A 19200-nucleotide genomic window follows, 5' to 3' on the forward strand; every position below is an offset into this window, starting at 1 on the left:
AAGGAGTGCAGCGAAGATTCACCAGGCTGATACCTGGGATGGCAGGAATGACATATGAGGAGAGATTGTGTCGATTGGGCTTATACTCACTGGAGTTTAGAAGATTGAGAGGGGATCTCATCGAAACCTATAAAATTCTGTCAGGCCTGGACAGACTAGATGCAGGAAGGATGTTTCTGATGGCCGGGGAGTCCAGAACCAGGGGTCATAGTCTAAGGATAAGGGGTAAGCCATTTAGGACTGAAATGAGGAGGAATTTCTTCACCCAGAGAGTGGTGAACCTGTGGAATTCTCTGCCACAGAGGGCGGTGGAGGCCAGTTCATTAAATATATTCAAGAAAGAGTTGGATATATTTCTTAAGGCTAAAGGGATCAAGGGATATGGGGAGAAAGCAGGGACAGGGTACTGAATTTGGATGATCAGCCATGATTTCATTGAATGGCGGAGCAGGCTCGAAGGGCTGAATGGCCTACTCCTGCTCCTATCTTCTATGTTTCTATGTTTCTTTCAGAGAGCCGGCACCAGCACAATGGGCTGAAAGGCATCCCACTGTGCTCTATGATTCTTTTACATCAGCTTCTCTCTGCTCACTAGAGAACAGGGAATAATCTTTAAATCCAGCCCAGTTATTGGGAGCTCTTAACATTAACAAGCCCCAGTTGCCTAAATTAACATGGTTCAGGCGTGGGCATGATTAAAGGCATCGGAAACAGTTGAATTGACCCACCGCAGTCACACTGTGGACACTCTGGTGTGTCAGCGGGTGGGATACACCAGGGAATCCCTTTCCACACACTGAGGTTGACTCTAATGATCGGGAGTCCTGGGGTTTCGGATACCAGATAATCAAGCTCACAAGAACACAAATTCTCTCTCCAGGCTTTATTAAGAGCGCTGCATAACACAGATCGGGTGATAATTCCCTCAATCTGGAGAATAGAAGTACAGTGGATTCACGCGCGACCTTCTCACGTCTGTTCCAACTGACAACGGCTTAAGTGGCCTGTTCTTATACACAAGCTTGGTTACCGCTCAGGAAATGGGATTGTTTGGACCTGTCTGTTGACCGCCTCCTGAACTCCTGCTAATTCAGGGAATTTAGTCCATCTGTGACCAGACTATAACCACAAGCCCGTCTGGTTATCACACCTATACGGTCCGTGAGGTTATTATTAGATTCACACCCAGACGTTGTGCCTTCACTTGTCTGGCACTTCATCCCATAACACGGGTACAGGGGCTCAGTAATGTTTCATTCATCAGAAAAAGACAAAGTACAACAACATACTGGTCAGCTTAACAAAATCCCATCATATTCATGTGGCTATAAATATAAAAGTCACTAATAAATCCAGGAGGGAATTCAGAAGAAAATGTTTTACCCACAGAATGGTGAGAATGGGGAACTCGCTACCACAGGGAGTAGTTAAGGTGAACAGCACAGATGGATTCATGGGGAAGCCACACAAGGGAGAAAGGAATGGGAGGAGATGTAAATCGGGTTAATTGAAATAGGGTGGGTGTGGGGCATAAACACCGGCATGGACCAGTTGGGCTGAATGGCCTGTTTCTGTGCTGTACATTCTATGTAACACCATCTAAGGATAAGGGGTAAGCCATTTAGGACAGAGATGAGGAGGAATTTCTTCACCCAGAGAGTGGTGAACCTGTGGAATTCTCTACCACAGAAGGCAGTAGAGGCCAATTCATTAAATATATTCAAGAAGGAGTTAGATATATTACTTAAGGCTAAAGGGATATGGGGAGAAAGTAGGGACAGGGTACTGAATTTGGATGATCAACCATGATCTCATTGAATGGCGGAGCAGACTCGAGGGGCTGAATGGCCTACTCCTGCTCCTATCTTCTATGTTTCTATTAACAGTGAAACAAAGGGAATCATCAGCACAACAATCTTAAAGATTAAACAGCAGTACAAGAAATTATAAAACATTCATCCATTCCATGTTCATGTCACCCCAGATGTCTCCAGGGCCCTGCGCTACAGAACAGTGTGAACTCGCTGGTGTTTCAGCAGATTCGAGGACCAAGTGAATCCCTTCCCACACACAGAGCAGGTGAACGGCCTCTCCCCAGTGTGAACTCGCTGGTGTCCGTTCAGATTCCTGGAGCTTTTAAAGCTCATCCCACAGACAGAACATGTAAATGGCCTCTGATCAGTGTGAACTCGCTGGTGTTGCTTCAGATCTTCAGAGGTTTTAAAGCTCATCCCACAGACAGAACATTTAAATAGTCTCTCATCAGTGTGATATCGCTGGTGTGTCAGTAGTTGGGATGACCGAGTGAATCCCTTCCCACACACGGAGCAGGTGAATGGCCTCTCCCCAGTGTGAACTTGCTGGTGTCTCACCAGGCTTGATGATCGAGTGAATCCCTTCCCACACACGGAGCAGGTGAATGGCCTCTTTCCTGCTTTCTCCAGCTGGTGTCCCTTCAGCTCCTGGGACATTTGAAAGCTTTTCCCACAGTCGGAATGTTTCACCGGCCTCTCCCCAGTGTGAACTCGCTGGTGTGCCAGTAGATTCGAGGACCGAGTGAATCTCTTCCCACACACTGAGCAGGTGAACTGCCTCCCCCCAGTGTGAACTTGCTGGTGTCCGTTCAGATTCCTGGAGCTTTTAAAGCTCTTCCCACAGACAGAACATGTAAATGGTCTCTGATCGGAGTGAACTCTCTGGTGTTGCTTCAGATCTTCAGAGGTTTTAAAGCTCATCCCACAGACAGAACATTTAAATGGTCTCTCATCAGTGTGAACTCGTTGGTGTTGCTTCAGATCCTCAGAGGTTGTAAAGCTCTTCCCACAGGCAGAACAGTTAAATGGTCTCTCATCAGTGTGATATCGCTGGTGTGTCAGCAGTTGGGAAGACCGAGTGAATCCCTTCCCACACATGAAGCAGGTGAACTGCCTCTCCCCAGTGTGAACTCGCTGGTGTCCGTTCAGATTCCTGGAGCTTTTAAAGCTCATCCCACAGACAGAACATTTAAATGGTCTCTGATCGGAGTGAACGCGCTGGTGTCCATTCAGATTCCTGGAGCTTTTAAAGCTCATCCCACAGACAGAACATTTAAATGGTCTCTCATCAGTGTGATATCGCTGGTGTGTCAGTAGGTGGGATGACCAAGTGAATCCCTTCCCACACACGGAGCAGGTGAATGGCCTCTTTCTTGCTCTCTCCAGCTGGTGTCCCTTCAGCTCCTGGGACATTTGAAAGCTTTTCCCACAGTCGGAATGTTTCACCGGCCTCTCCCCAGTGTGAACTCACTGGTGTGCCAGCAGATTCGAGGACCGAGTGAATCCCTTCCCACACACAGAGCAGGTGAAAGGTCTCTCCCCAGTGTGAACTCGCTTGTGTCCGTTCAGATTCCTGGACCTTTTAAAGCTCATCCCACAGACAGAACATTTAAATGGTCTCTCATCAGTGTGAACTCACTGGTGTGTCAGTAGGTGGGATGACTGAGTGAATCCCTTCGCACACACGGAGCAGGTGAATGGCCTCTCACCAGTGTGAACTCGCTGGTGTGCCAGCAGATTCGAGGACTGAGTGACTCTCTTCCCACAGACTGAGCAGGTGAACAGAATCTCTCCTGCTCTCTCCGCATGGTGTCCCTTCAGATCCTGGGACCTTTTAAATCTCTTTCCACAGTCAGAACATTTAATCGGTCTCTCATCACTGTGAACAAGCTGGTGTCTCAGGAGGGTGGCAGAATGAGAGAATTGCTTCAAAAACACGGAGCAGGTCAACGGTCTCTAATCGGTGTGGACAAGCTGGTGTCTCAGCAGCACGGATGGTGCAATTAATCCCATCCCACACATGGAGCGGGTTAAAGGCCTCTCCCTCGTGTGAATTTGCTGGTGTATCATCGGAGCGGATGACTGAGTGAATCCCTTCCACACACGGGGCCGGTGAATGGGCTCTCCCCAGTGTGTAGCCACTGGTGTCTCTTTGGGTACTTGTAGATTTTGAAGCTCTTCCCACACTCAGAACATTTAAAAGGTCTCTCACCAGTGTGAACTCGCTGGTGTGCCAGCAGATTCGAGGACTGAGTGACTCTCTTCCCACAGACTGAGCAGGTGAACAGAATCTCTCCTGCTCTCTCCGCATGGTGTCCCTTCAGATCCTGGGACCTTTTAAATCTCTTTCCACAGTCAGAACATTTAATCGGTCTCTCATCACTGTGAACAAGCTGGTGTCTCAGGAGGGTGGCAGAATGAGAGAATTGCTTCAAAAACACGGAGCAGGTCAACGGTCTCTAATCGGTGTGGACAAGCTGGTGTCTCAGCAGCACGGATGGTGCAATTAATCCCATCCCACACATGGAGCGGGTTAAAGGCCTCTCCCTCGTGTGAATTTGCTGGTGTATCATCGGAGCGGATGACTGAGTGAATCCCTTCCACACACGGGGCCGGTGAATGGGCTCTCCCCAGTGTGTAGCCACTGGTGTCTCTTTGGGTACTTGTAGATTTTGAAGCTCTTCCCACACTCAGAACATTTAAAAGGTCTCTCATCAGTGTGAACTCGCTGGGGTGCCAGCAGATTGGAGGAGTGATTGAATCAGGTCCTGATGAATCGAGCGACTCTGTCTGTTCTTGACGTGATGTTTGGTCTGAGCTTCCTGTCTGTAAATGCTCCACTTCTAAAACCCTGTAAAAGGAGTGTAGATAAAATTCAATACAGAAAAGTGTGAGCTGATACATTTTGCTAGGATGAGGAGAGAAAATACCTGCTAAATGGTACAATTTTAAAGGGGGTGCTACAAGGGAGCTTGTGCTCAATTCTTTAAAGGTGGCAGGACAGGTTAACAAAGCAGTTAATAAAGCTCATGGGGTCCTGGGCTTTATAAATAGAGGCAGAGAGTACAAAAGCCAGGAAGTTATGCTAAACCTTTATAAAACACGAGTTCAGCCCCAGGGCAATATTGTGTCCAATTCTGGGCAGCACACTTTAGGAAGGACGTGAAGGCTTTGGAGAGGGTGCAGAGATATTTACTGGAATGGTTCCAGGGATGAGGGATGACAGTTCCGTGGATAGACTGGAGAAGCTGGGGTTGTTCTCCTGAGAGCAGAGAAGGCCAAGATGAGATTTGATAGGCGGTAAAAATCATGGTTTAAATAGTAAATAAAGAGAAACTGTTTCCAATGGCGGAAGGTCCAATCACAAGAGGGCTCGGATTGAAGGTGATTGGTCAAAGAACCAGAGGCGACGGGAGGAAAAACTTTTCTTCTGCAACGGGTGGTTCGGATTTGGAATGCACTGCCTGATAGGGCAGTCAACACAGATTCAACAGTAACACAAAAAGTTAGCATGCAGGTACAGCAAGGAATTAGGGAGGCTCATGGAATGTTGGCCTTTATTGCAAGGGGGATGGAGTATAACAGTAGGGAAGTCTTGCTACAACTGTACAGGGCGCTGGTGAGACCGCACCTGGAGTACTGCACACAGTTGTGGTCTCCATATTTAAGGAAGGATATACTTGGATTGGAGGCAGTTCAGAGAAGGTTCACTAGGTTGATTCCTGGGATGAAGGGGTTGACGTATGAGGAAAGGTTGAGCAGGTTGGGCCTATACTCATTGGAGTTTAGAAGAATGGGAGGTGATCTGATTGAAACATATAAGATTCTGAGGGGGATTTATTCGGCGGCCCACGCTGCGCCTGCACAGGACACACACCGGCCGTGCTGTGATCGCTGCTCTCTCCTTCCACGTGCAGAAGCTGATGATGTTCAGGTCCTGATGAATAGAGCGACTCTGTCAGATCATGGTCTGAGCTTCCTGTCTGTAAATGCTCCACTTCTAAAATCCTGTAAAAGGAGTGTAGAAAGGGGTAAGAGGGAGAATGTTGCGCTCCACAAACATATGAATTAGGAATTGTTTGATGTTGACACTAGGTACTGAGAATGTTAAAATGTTCCTTTCCCCCACAGTGACATCCACCTTCTTGAGCACAAAAATTCACTTCAAGAAAGGAACACAAACCCATCAGCTTCTCCCCTGGACACCGACATTGAGAGGACAGGGAATGTCTGTAACAAGTCATCAATTAGCTCTCGGCTTATCTTAGAAACAAGGATTGAATAGCTTATTTATTGATACAGAATATTAAAATCCAGTCCAGTTATTGGGGTTTTAACATCCACGAAATATAAGATGGTCACTAATAAATCCAAGAGGGAATTCAGGAGAAACTTGTTTACCCAGAGTGGTGAGAATCTGGAACTCGCTACCACAAAGAGTAGTTAAGGCTAAAAGTACAGATGCATTTAAGGGGAAGCCACATGAGTGTGTAAGGAATAGGAGGATATGTAGATTGGGTTAATTGAAGTAGGGTGGGTGCGGGGCATAAACACCAGCATGGACCAGTTCAGTTGAATGTCCTGATTCTGTGCTGTACATTATATGGAGCACTGATATACCTATCAATTCAGTTCATGAAAAGCGACAAGTTAAGTTAGTAACTATAGGTTTTTATTGGCTAAATAACAGAGCCCACCCTCGTGGGTGATCGGATCCAACAAGGAGGAATATCAGCCAGTCGACCACCTTTATACCTGAGCAAGCAGGCGGAGCCATGGGCGGAGTCAGCTGTGGTCAGCCCAGGTATAACAGCGTGACAAGAGGTGACCTTGTGTAGTGATACAACAGTGTAAACAGTGATAACCATAGTGTAACGATATAAACAGTGATAACCATAGTGTAACGATAGTGAACGATAAAAGTGGTTTACCACATTCACCCCTTGTTTAAATTTGAGTCCGGCGGGGTGAAGTGTACTACCAGTTCGGGTATGTCAGTCTGTCCGGAGGCCTCGTAAGCCTTTCCGATCGGCGCAGCAGCGGCGGCGATGCAGTATCCGATGTTAATGCTGGTGTCTGCGTGGTCGGCGAAGGCTCGTGGGGTTCCGGCATGCCGTCTACCTGGGCTGGATTTGGGGGGGTGGTGGGGGGTAACGGTGGTGTCTCAGGGATGCCCGAGGGTGCGAGGTCCCGTAAGGAGACTGTGTCCTCCCGCCCGTCTGGGTATGCCACATAGGCGTACTGGGGGCTGGCGTGCAGGAGGTCCACCCTCTCGACCAGGGGGTCCATTTTATGGGCCCTCATGTGCTTTTGCAGCAAGACTGGCCCCGGAGAAGTCAGCCATGTTGGTAGCGAGGTTCCCGTAGTCAACTTCCTGGGGAAAACAAACATTCGTTCATGGGGGGTGGCGTTAATGGCAGTGCAAAGCAGTGACCGGATGGAATGCAGCGCTGCCGGGAGGACTTCCTGCCAGCGAGAGGTTGGGAGGCCCTTAGAATTTAAGGCTAAGAGAGCGGCCTTCCAGACAGTCGCGTTCTCTCTTTCCACCTGGCCGTTCCCTCGGGGGTTGTAGCTGGTGGTCCTGCTTGCAGCAATACCTCTCGCTAGTAGGAACTGGCGAAGTTCCTCGCTCATGAAGGATGAGCCCCGGTCGCTATGTATATAGTTCGGGAACCCGAACAAGGCGAAGAGGTCGTTCAGGCATTTGATGACCGTGGTACTGGTCATGTCTGGGCAGGGGAAGGCAAAGGGGAAACGGGAGTACTCATCAATAATGTTGAGGAAGTACACATTACGGTCAGAGGACGGGAGGGGCCCCTTAAAATCGATGCTCAAGCGCTCGAAGGGGCGGGTGGCCTTGATCAGGCTTGCTCTGTCCGGCCTAAAGAAATGCGGTTTGCATTCGGCACAGATTTGGCAGTTCCTGGTCATGGTCCTGACCTCCTCGATGGAGTAGGGCAGGTTGCGGGCCTTAATGAAGTGGTAAAGTCTGGTGACCCCGGGGTGGCAGAGGTCGTTGTGGAGGGTCTGCAGTCTATCAATTTGCGCGTTGGCGCATGTACTTCGTGATAGAGCATCTGGGGGTTCGTTCAGTTTACCAGGCCGGTACAAGATATCATAATCATAGGTGGAGAGCTCGATTCTCTACCTCAAGATCTTGTCGTTCTTGATTTTGCCCCTCAGCTTGTTATTAAACATAAAAGCGACCGAACGCTGGTCGGTGAGGAGGGTAAATTGTTTGCCTGCCAGGTAATGCCTCCAGCGTCGTACTGCCTCCACGATCGCCTGGGCCTCCTTCTCGACCGAAGAGTGTCGTCTCAGGGCCCTGGAGGGTCCTTGAGAAGAAGGCCACAGGTCTCCCCTCCTGGTTAAGGGTTGCAGCGAGGGCGAAGTCGGATGCATCGCTCTCCATTTGGAAAGGGATAGACTCATCCACCGCGTGCTTTGTGGCCTTAGCAATGTCTCCCTTTATGAGGGAGAAGGCTGCGCATGCTTCTGCCATCAGGGGGAAGGAGGTGGACTTCATGAGGGGTCTGGCTTTGTCCGCATAATTCGGCACCCATTGGGCATAGTAGGCGAAGAGCCCCAGGGTTCTCTTCAGCGCCTTTGGACAGTGGGGGAGGGGAAGCTCCATGAGGGGGTGCATTCTTTCGGGGTCGGGGCCGATGACTCCGTTCTCTACTACGCAGCCGAGGATGGCAAGACGCGAGGTGTTAAACACACATTTCTCCTTATTGTAGGTGCGGTTCAGCCGTTGGGCCATACGGAGGAATCTCTCCAGATTAACATCATTGTCCTGCCGGTCGCGGCCGCAGATGGCGACGTTATCTAGATAAGGGAACGTGGCATGCAGCCCGTTCTGGTCAACCATCCGGTCCATCTCCCTTTGGAAGACCGAAACCCCTTTGGTGACGCCGAAGGGAACCCTAAGGAAGTGGTAGAGGCGTCCATTCGCCTCGAAGGCGGTATACTGGCGGTCCTCAGGGCAGATAGGGAGTTGGTGGTAGGCCGACTTAAGGTCGATGGTAGAGAATACCCGGTACTGTGCAATCTGATTGACCATATCGGATATGCGGGGAAGGGGGTATGCGTCCAGCTGGGTGTACTGGTTTATGGTTTGGCTGTAGTCGATGACCAGGCGGTTTTTATCGCCGGTCTTAACGACTACGACCTGGGCACGCCAGGGGCTGTTGCTCCTCTCGATGATGCCCTCCTTCAGGAGACGCTGCACCTCAGAGCTAATAAAAGCTCTGTCCCCGGCGCTGTACCGCCTGCTCTTGGTAGCGATGGGTTTACAGTCACGGGTGAGGTTAGCGAACAGGGAGGGGGGTGGGACCTTGAGAGTGGATAGGCCGCAGGTGGTACACGGTGGGCGGTCTAAAAGCTGCTGGTTGTCGACTGTGAGTGGGGGGAGGGGTCCACCGTATGCCAAAGTGACACTTTGAAGGTGGGATTGGAAGTCCAGCCCTAGTAGGGCGGCAGCGCAGAGCTGGGGCAGGACGAGAAGTTTAAAATTTTTATACTCCGTGCCCCTAACCGACAGGGTCACAACACAGTAGCCGCTGATGTCTGTAGAATGGGACCTCGACGCCATCGAGATCCGGTTGCGCGTTGGCCGGACAGTGAGGGAGTAGTGGCTCAACGTGTCTGGATGGATGAAACTCTCCGTGCTTCCGCTGTCAAACAGGCAGGTCGTGGCGTGGCCGTTTACTTTGATGTCCATCATGGACTTGGACAGGTGATGCGGGCGAGCTTGGTCAAGTGTGACGGAGGCTAGTGTATGGCTGAGCGAGCTGCTGTAGTCTGCGGGTGAGGCGGTGGTCGGGTCTGGAGACAAGGTAGCGGTCGAGTGTGGTGAACAAAATGGCGGTGCCCACGACGTTGAATAAAATGGCGGAGAAGATGGCCGCCCCCACAACTCACATGAGGCACTGCCGGCGTCGGTGGCCTTGATCAAAGATGGCCACCCCCACAACTCACACGAGGGGATACTGGCATCTGTGGCCTTGATGAAAGATGGCCGCCCCCACAACTCGCATGAGGCACTGCTGGCGTCTGTGGCTTTCCCCCTGCAGGCCTTCGCGAAGTGGCCTTTCTTGTGGCAGTCGGAGCAGGTCGCGTTTCTTGCAGGGCAGCGCGCCCTCGGGTGTTTCGCCTGGCCACAGAAGAAGCAGCCGGCGGCCCGATCGCGGGGCTCCGATGTCGCAGCCGGTACTGGGGGTGGCGGTCCCGATCGGTTCCGGGACACCGACGCTGTGGTAGGTCCCAGAGGCGGCGGTGCGAGGGGTATTGCGGCCGGGGTCGGGCCCGAGTCCCAGGGTCGCGCAGCACAGTACCTGGAGTACACCTCGAGGTCCCGATGGACCACTTCCAGAGAGCGAGCGAGGGCTGCAGTTGTATTCAAGTCGAGGTCCTTTGATTCGAGCAGTCTTTGCCATGAGTAGTCGGACCGAAGGCCTTTCACGAAGGCATCGCGGATATTCCCTTCAGTATTTTCTGCAGCCGTTACAGCTTTAAAGTCACAGTCCCTGCCGAGTGTTTGTAGCGCCCGTAAAAATTCATCTACAGACTCTCCTGACTGTTGCGAGCGGGATCTTAGGAGATGTCTGGCATACATAGAATTTACCGGGCTCCGGTACTGCTCTTTCAGCAGGTTGAGGGCGTCACAGAATCACAGAAACCCCACAGTGCAGATAGAGGCCATTTCGGCCCATCGAGCCTGCACCGACACATATCCCACCCGATCCCCGTAACCCCTATACCAACACATATCCCACCCTATCCCCGTAACCCCACGTATTTAATCCCCCTAACACTAAGGGTCAATTTATCATAGCCAATCAACCTAACTCGCACATCTTTGGACTCGTATGTAGCAAGGTCCCGGATGAATGCAAATACTTTAGGACTCACCTGGGCGGTCAGAACTCTTAGTTTGGATCCCGGAGGCACGCCGGATTCTCCCAGGTAGGATTCGAAACAGCTCAGCCAGTGTTCGAAGTAGAGGGCTGAGTTCGCTGCCTGTGGGTTTAGATCCAGGTACGGCGGTCGGAGGGCTCGCAGCCAGGCCGGCTGCTGGGGCTGTTGTAGATGGCCGTTTGGCTGAGGCTGTGCGTCTGACTGGTCGTTTGGCTGCTCCGTTGAAGACATTTCAAAATTTAGCCAATAAAATTGATATACCTATCAATTCAGTTCATGAAAAGCGACGAGTTAAGTTAGTAACTAGAGGTTTTTATTGGCTAAATAACAGAGCCCACCCTCGTGGGTGATCGGATCCAACAAGGAGGAATATCAGCCAGTCGACCACCTTTATACCTGGGCAAGCAGGCGGAGCCATGGGGCGGAGTCAGCTGTGGTCAGCCCAGGTATAACAGCGTGACAAGAGGTGACCTTGTGTAGTGATACAACAGTGTAAACAGTGATAACCATAGTGTAACGATATAAACAGTGATAACTATAGTGTAATGATAGTGAACGATAAAAGTGGTTTACCACAAGCACCAAGAACAGTCAAAAGAAGGGAATCATCAGAATAAGTTATATAATTTTTTTGATATATAAAAATGACCTGGATATTGGAATGCAGAGTAGAATTTCTAAATTTGCCGATGACACCAAACTTGCGGGTGTGGCAAACAGTGAGGATGATACCAATCGACTGCAACAGGACATAGAAAGGCTAGCAGAATGGGCAGACAAGTGGCAGATGGAATTTAATACAGAGAAGTGTGAGGTGATGCATTTTGGCAGAAGGGACAGGGAGAGGCAATATACACTTAATGGCACAGTTTTAAAGAGTGTGCAGGGACAGAGGGACCTGGGAGTTACTGTGCATAGGTCCCTGAAGGTGGCGGGACATATTGAGAGAGAGGTTAGCAAAGCATATGGGATCTTGGGCTTCATAAATAGAGACACTGAGTACAAAAGTAGAGTAACATAGAAGATAGGAGCAGGAGTAGGCCATTCGGGCCCTCGAGCCTGTTCCGCCATTCAATGCAATCATGGCTGATCATCCAAATTCAGTACCCTGTCCCTGCCTTCTCCCCATACCCCTTGATCCCTTTAGCCTTAAGAAATATATCCAACTCCTTCTTGAATATAGTTAATGTATTGGCCTCTACTGCCTTCTGTGGTAGAGAAATCCACAGGTTCACCACTCTCTGGGTGAAGAAAGTCCACATAATTTCTGTCCTAAATGGCCTACCCCTTATCCGTAGACTGTGACCCCTGGTTCTGGACTCCCTGACCATTGGGAACATCCTTCCTGCATCTACTCTGTCCAGTCCTGTCAGAATTTTATAAGTTTCAATGAGATCCCCTCTCATTCTTCTAAACTCCAGCGAGTAGAAGCCCAATCATCCCAATCTCTCCTCATACGTCATTCCTGCCATCCCAGGTTATCAGCCTGGTGAATCTTTGCTAAACTTCTTCCATGGCAAGAACATCCTTCCTCAGATAAGGCGACCAAAACTGCACACAATACTCAAGATGTGGTCTCACCAGGGCCCTGTACAACTGCAGCAAGACATCCTTGTTCCTGTACTCAAACCCTCTCGCTACGAAGGCCAACATACCATTTGCCTTCTTAACCGCCTGCTGCACCTGCATGCTTACCTTCAGCGACTGGTGCACAAGGACACCCAGGTCTCGTTGCACTAACCCCTTCTCCCAATCTATTGCCATATAGATAATAATCTGCCTTCCTGTTTTTGCCACCAAAGTGGATAACCTCACATTTATCCACATTATATTGCATCTGCCATGTTTCTGTCCAATCACCCAACCTGTCCAAATCATACTGGAGTTTCTTGGCATCCTCCTCACAGCACACACGCCCACCCAGCTTTGTGTTGTCTGCAAATTTGGAGATATTACATCTAGTTCCCTTGTCCAGATCATTTATATATATTGTGAATAGCTGGGGTCCAAGGACCACGTTAGTCAAGCACGATTTACCTTTTGTAAATCCATGTTGAGTTTGTCCGATCCAGTCACTGTTTTCCAAGTGCTCTGCTATTACATCTTTTATAATGGACTCTAGCATTTTCCCCACTACTGATGTCAGGCTTACCGGTCTGTAATTCCCCGTTTTCTCTCTACCACCTTTTTTGAACAGTGGGGTAACATTAGCTACCCGCCAATCCATGGGTACTGTTCCAGAGTCTATCGAATTTTGGAAGATGACCAGCAATGCATCTACTATTTCTAGGGCCACTTCCTTAAGTACCCTAAGATGTGGATTATCTTCTATGTTTCTATGTATTCAATCTTTCCTTGTAGCTGAAATTCTCCAGTCCTGTCAACATCCTCCCGTCTCGAGCAGTCACATCTTTCCTGCAATGTGGCGAGCAGAACTGCACGCAGCACTCTAGCCGGTGGCCTAACTGGTGTTTTGTACAGTTCAAGCAGAACCTCCCTGCTCTTACATGATACAGAAAGAGTGAGGCACTGCCCCTTTAAATACCTGGGGGGCACCCATTCCCCTTTAAATGGCCAAGTAATTGGTTTTGTTGAAAAGGGGCCGCAGTCCCCTTTGACTCACCCGCCCCCCCCCCTCTCTCACCCACCACAAATACTCACAAGAGAGAGAGAGGAGGAAGAATGCTGGTCTTTGTCCCATTAAAAGTGGCTGCCCACCAAAATGTTCACAGCACCAGGGCTCTTTGTTCTGGATAAAAGTCAAAAAGAGAAAAGGTTCACTTATTTTTAAATGAATGCAGTTGATGAATAGCCTTGCAATAAAGGTAATGTAAAGGAATAAACACTCAAGTTGGTTTTTTTCCACCCCCTCCTCCCCTTTAACAGCTCCTGCAGACAATGAAAGCAGGAAAGCGGCCTGCAGCCCACCGAGGTCCCGCCCCCTCCCTCCCGCGCCGCCATTGGTTGGAGGACCGTCAGCCCGCCCCCTCCGATTACGCGCTGACGCAAGCACGCAACGCCCCGGGGTCGGTTGGATCGGCGCACGCAACGCCCCGGGGTCGGTTGGATCGGCGCACGCCACCGCAAGGTAAAAAAAGACACCCCACACAAATGAGGAAAAACAATAATAATAATAATAATCGCACTTTAGAGGGGAAGAGGTTGGGGGAATTAATTAGTGTTTTCAATTTGTTTCGCAAAAAAAAATATTTGAAAAGCTTCCCAACGTTGCGAGGCGGGCTGCGCATGCGCTCCAGCCAGCCTTTGCCTTCCCCTTAGCCATTGGTTGGAGGACCAGACCGCCCAGTTTAGTCCTCCCACCTTAGCCCTCGTCCTATTGGTCAGAGTTCACGTCAGTTACAGGCCCGGGCCGGCCTCCATCCACCTGATTGGGCCTCTTCCTGTGATGACGTCACAATCGGGACCCAGCCTCCGCTCCTGGGGAGGAAGGTCCCGCCCCCTTGCCGCGCCACCATTGGTCGGAGGACCAGGCCGCCCAGTTCAGTCCTCCCAGCTCAGCCCTCTTCCTATTGTGTGGAGGTGCCGGAGTTGGACTGGGGTGGACAAATGTAAGAAGTCACACGACACCAGGTTATAGTCCAACAGCTTTATTTGAAATCACAAGCTTTCGGAGCGCTGCTCCTTCTTCAGGTGAAGTGGAGAAATGCATAAAGACACAGCTTATATAGTCAGAGAATCATGTCAGATGTTTACAGGTAACCTTTCCAACTGCCATTTATCACACCTCGGCAGAGAGATAATCACAGCAGTCAAAGGTGTGAATGGTGTCCAAACAGGTCAGTCAGGGAAACATTACATCAAAGAACAATGAGGTGGGGTCACAAGGGGTCAAATATTGCAGATGCTGGGGTCTGTATGAAAAACAAAAAAACAGACAAAAAACATTTTTTTTGGCTGGAAATCACAGCAGGTCCGGCCGCATCTGTGTAGAGAGAACAAGCCAATGTCGACTCGAGTCTGGATGACCCTGCATCAGGTGGGGTTACATGTAGCGTGACATGAACCCAAGATCTCGGTTAAGGCCGTCCTCATGGGTGCGGAACTTGGCTATCAGTTTCTGCTCGACGATTTTGCGTTGTCGTGTGTCTCGAAGGCCACCTTGGAGAATGCTTACCCGAAGATCGGAGGCTGAATGTCCTTGACTGCTGAAGTGTTCCCCGACTGGGAGGGAACACTCCTGCCTGGTGATTGTTGCGCGGTGTCCGTTCACCCGTTGTCGCAGTGTCTGCATGGTCTCGCCGATGTACCATGCTCCGGGGCATCCTTTCCTGCAACGTATGAGGTAGACAACGTTGGCCGAGTCACATGAGTATGTACCATGTACCTGGTGGGTGGTGTCCTCACGTGTGATGATGGTATCTGTGCTAATGATCTGGCATGTCTTGCAGAGGTTGCTGTGGCAGGGTTGTGTGGTGTCGTGGTCGCTGTTCTCCTGAAAGCTGGGTAATTTGCTGCGAACGATGGTCTGTTTGAGGTTAGGCGGCTGTTTGAAAGCGAGTAGTGGAGGCATGGGGATGGCCTTAGCGAGGTGTTCGTCGTCATCGATGACACGTTGAAGGCTGCGAAGAACATGGCGTAGTTTCTCCGCTCCGGGGAAGTACTGGACGACGAAGGGTACTCTGTTGGTTGTGTCCCGTGTTTGTCTTCTGAGGAGGTTTATGCGATTTTTCGCTGTGGCCCGTCGGAACTGTCGATCGACGAGTCGAGCGTCATATCCCGTTCTTACAAGGGCGTCTTTCAGTGTCTGTAGGTGTCCATCGCGTTCCTCCTCGTCTGAGCAGATCCTGTGTATTCGCAGGGCTTGTCCATAGGGGATGGCTTCTTTAACGTGGTTAGGGTGGAAGCTGGAGAAGTGAAGCATCGTGAGGTTGTCCGTGGGCTTGCGGTAGAGTGAAGTGCTGAGGTGTCCATCTTTGATGGAGATTCGTGTGTCCAGGAATGAGACTGATTCTGAGGAGTAGTCCATGGTGAGTTTGATGGTGGGATGGAACTTGTTGATGTTATCGTGTAGTCTTTTTGGACACCATTCACACCTTTGACTGCTGTGATTATCTCTCTGCCGAGGTGTGATAAATGGCAGTTGGAAAGGTTACCTGTAAACATCTGACATGATTCTCTGACTATATAAGCTGTGTCTTTATGCATTTCTCCACTTCACCTGAAGAAGGAGCAGCGCTCCGAAAGCTTGTGATTTCAAATAAAGCTGTTGGACGATAACCTGGTGTCGTGTGACTTATTACACTCTTCCTATTGGTCAGCGCTCCCGCCAGTCAGAATCACATTGCTCCGGCTCACTCCGCCCCCCCGCGCGGCTCAATCCGCTCATATTCGGTGTCCGCAGAGGTCCCGACCGCCCGACTCTCAGGTTTGGTTTTTCTGGTATTTTACTTTATAATCTTGCTCTCCGCTCCCCCCTCACCTCGATTTAAATCGATTCCCCAACACTTGACTTTACCCCTGCCGCTGATTCCGCCTCTTCCCCGGGCCCGGCCTTCCGTCTTCTACCCGGAGGCCCCGCGCAGGCGCCCTGGCTGCCTCGCTTTTGTGGTGGGGCCGAATATGCATGCGCGGCCCCGCCTCTCCACATTTAAAGGGACACCTACCCCCTCCACATTTAAAGGGACACCCGCTGCCTCGACATTTAAAGGGACACCCACCCCCAGCACATTTAAAGGGACACCCACCTCCTCCACATTTAAAGGGACTCCCTCCCCCCCTCTCATGTCCTCTACTGTGGAGGAGGAATTCCTGGAGTGTTTACGGGATGGTTTCCTGGACCAATATGTCGAGGAACCAACCAGAGATCAGGCCATCTTAGATTGGGTATTATGTAACGAGAAAGGATTAATTAGCAATCTTGTAGTGCAAGGCCCCTTGGGTCGGAGTGATCATAATATGATCAAATTCTTCATTAAGATGGAGAATGAAGTTGTTGACTCAGAGACTAGGGTCCTAAATTTAAATAAAGGAAACTACGATGGTCTGAGGAGTGAGTTGGGTAGGATTGATTGGGGAATGTCACTCAAAGGGTTGACGGTGGATAGGCAATGGCAAACATTCAAAGACCGCATGGATGAACTACAGAATTTGTTCATCCCAGTTTGGCATAAAAATAAAACAAAAGAGGTGACTCAACCGTGGCTAACAAGGGAAATTAGGGATAGCATAAGATCCAAGGAAAGGACATATAAATTGGCCAGAAAAAGCAGTAAACCTGAGGATTGGGAGCAGTTTAGGATTCAACAAAGGAGGACAAAGGGATTAATTAAGAAAGGGAAAATAGAATATGAGAGTAAGCTTTCAGGGAACATAAAAACTGACTGTAAAAGCTTTTATAGATATGTGAAGAGAAAAAGAACATAAGAACATAAGAAGTAGGAGCAGGAGTAGGCCATACGGCATCTCGGGCCTGCTCCGCCATTCAATAGGATCATGGCTGATCCGAACCTAGACTCACGTCCACTTCCCTGCCCTCTCCCCATAACCCCTAATTCCCTTATCAGTTAGGAAACTGTCTATCTCCGTTTAAATATATTTAATGTTGCAGCTTCCACAGCTATCTGAGGTAGCAAATTCCATAGATTTACCACCCTCTGAGTGAAGAAGTTTCTCCTCATCTCAGTTTTGAAACGGCAGCCCCTTATTCTAAGATTATGCCCCCTAGTTCTAGTCTCACCCATCAGTGGAAACTTTCTCCCCGCATCCACCCGATCAAGCCCCCTCACAATCTTATATGTTTCGATAAGATCGTCTCTCATTCTTCTGAATTCCAATGAGTAGAGGCCCAACCTACTCAACCTTTCCTCATAAGTCAACCCCCTCATCTCCGGAATCAACCGAGTGAACCTTCTCTGAACTGCCTCGAAAGCAAGTATATATTTTCTTAAATATGGAAACCAAAACTGTACGCAATATTCCAGGTGTGGCCTCACCAGTACCCTGTATAACTGAAGCAAGACTTCCCTGCTTTTATACTCCATCCCCCTTGCAATAAAAGCCAAGATTCCATTGGCCTTCCTGATCACCTGCTGCACCTGCATACTAACCTTCTGTGTTTCATGCACCAGGACCCCTAGATCCCTTTGTAATGTAGCACTTTGCAGTTTCTCTCCATTTAGATAATAACTTGCTCTTTGATTTTTTCTGCCAAAGTGCATAACCTCACACTTTCCAACATTATATTCCATCTGCCAAATTTCTGCCCACTCACTTAGCCTGTCTATGTCCTTTTGCAGGTTTTTTATGTCCTCCTCACTCACTGCTTTCCCTCCCATCTTTGTATCATCGGCAAACTTGGATATGTTGCACTCGGTCCCCTCCTCCAAATCGTTAATATAGATTGTAAAGAGTTGGGGTCCCAGCACTGTCCCCTGCGGAACACCACTAGTTAGTGATTGCCAACCCGAGAATGAACCATTTATCCCAACTCTCTGTTTTCTGTTAGATAGCCAATCTTCCACCCATGCCAGTCTATTACCCCCAATCCCGTGACTTTTTATCTTGTGCAGTAATCTTTTGTGTGGAACCTTGTCAAGTGCCTTTTGGAAGTCCAAATACACCACATCCACTGGTTCCCCTTTATCCACCCTGTTACATCCTCAAAGAATTCGAGCAAATTTCTCAAACATAACTTCCCCTTTATAAAACCATGCTGACTCTGTCTGATTAAATTATGCTTATCCAAATGTCCTGTTACTGCTTCCTTAATAATGGACTCCAACATTTTACCAACCACAGATGTTAGACTAACTGGTCAATAGTTTCCAGCCTTTTGTCTACCTCCCTTTTTAAATAAGGGTGTTACATTAGCAGTTTTCCAATCTGCTGGGACCTTGCCTGAATCCAGGGAGTTTTGGGAAAATTACCACCAATGGATCCGCAATCCCCACTGCTACCTCTGTCAAGACCCTAGGATGTAAGCCATCAGGTCCAGCGGATTTATCCGCCTTAAGTCCCATTATCTTACCGAGTACCATCTCCTTAGTGATTTTAATCATGTTTAGCTCCTCCCCCCACTATAGCCCCCTGTCTCCTTGCCTGTGGCGGACCAATTTTAAAAGGACAGCGTCTCGAAATCAGGTGCTGTCTGCGTGTGAACCACCTCCTCCCAATTTCCTGCCAAGCGATCCCTGCGGGCACCACTCCACTCTAGGAGTGGCTCCTGGAATCATACAGCACAGAAGGAGGCCATTCAGCCCATCGTGCCTGTGCCGGCTCTTTGAAAGAGCTCTCCATTTAGTCCCACTCCCCTGCTCTGTCCCCATAGCCCTGCAAATTTTTCCCCTTCAAGTATTTATCCAATTCCCCAGTGAACGTTATTATTGACTCTGCTTCCACCGCCCTTTCAGGCAGCGCATTCCAGATCACAACAACTCGCTGCGTCAATAAAATTCTCCTCACCTCGCCGCTGGTTCTTTTGTCAATGACCTTATATCTGTGTCCTCTG

The 19200-nt window shown here is 49.5% G+C and overlaps 1 protein-coding gene across 2 annotated transcripts; it reads right to left on the reverse strand.

The window, feature by feature from the left end:
* Nucleotides 1–880: 880 nt before the first annotated feature.
* LOC147082730 (uncharacterized) lies at nt 881–13548 on the reverse strand. 2 transcript variants are annotated; one of them, XM_085980343.1, is made up of 4 exons: nt 13395–13546; nt 10728–10946; nt 5692–5822; nt 881–4665 (listed from the first exon to the last, which is right to left on the reverse strand). In XM_085980343.1, exon 4 carries the CDS (start codon nt 3225–3227, stop codon nt 2004–2006), a length of 1224 nt encoding a protein of 407 aa, XP_085836469.1. In that variant the 5' UTR covers nt 3228–4665; nt 5692–5822; nt 10728–10946; nt 13395–13546; the 3' UTR covers nt 881–2003. The 2 variants fall into 2 exon arrangements, with proteins under 2 accessions (XP_085836469.1, XP_085836470.1); XM_085980344.1 differs by lacking the exon at nt 10728–10946 and having other exon boundaries at nt 13395–13548.
* Between the last annotated feature and the right edge of the window lie 5652 nt (nt 13549–19200).

This window comes from Somniosus microcephalus, unplaced genomic scaffold (assembly GCF_052327205.1).
Source record: "Somniosus microcephalus isolate GS21.2 unplaced genomic scaffold, FLI_Smic_1.0 scaffold119, whole genome shotgun sequence".
In the NCBI taxonomy this organism is placed as follows: Eukaryota; Metazoa; Chordata; class Chondrichthyes; order Squaliformes; family Somniosidae; genus Somniosus; species Somniosus microcephalus.

Coding starts and splice junctions, on each gene's coding strand:
- LOC147082730 (XM_085980344.1), bottom strand. CDS start 3,227: ATGTCCCAGGAGCTGAAGGGACACCAGCTGGAGAGAGCAAGAAAGAGG.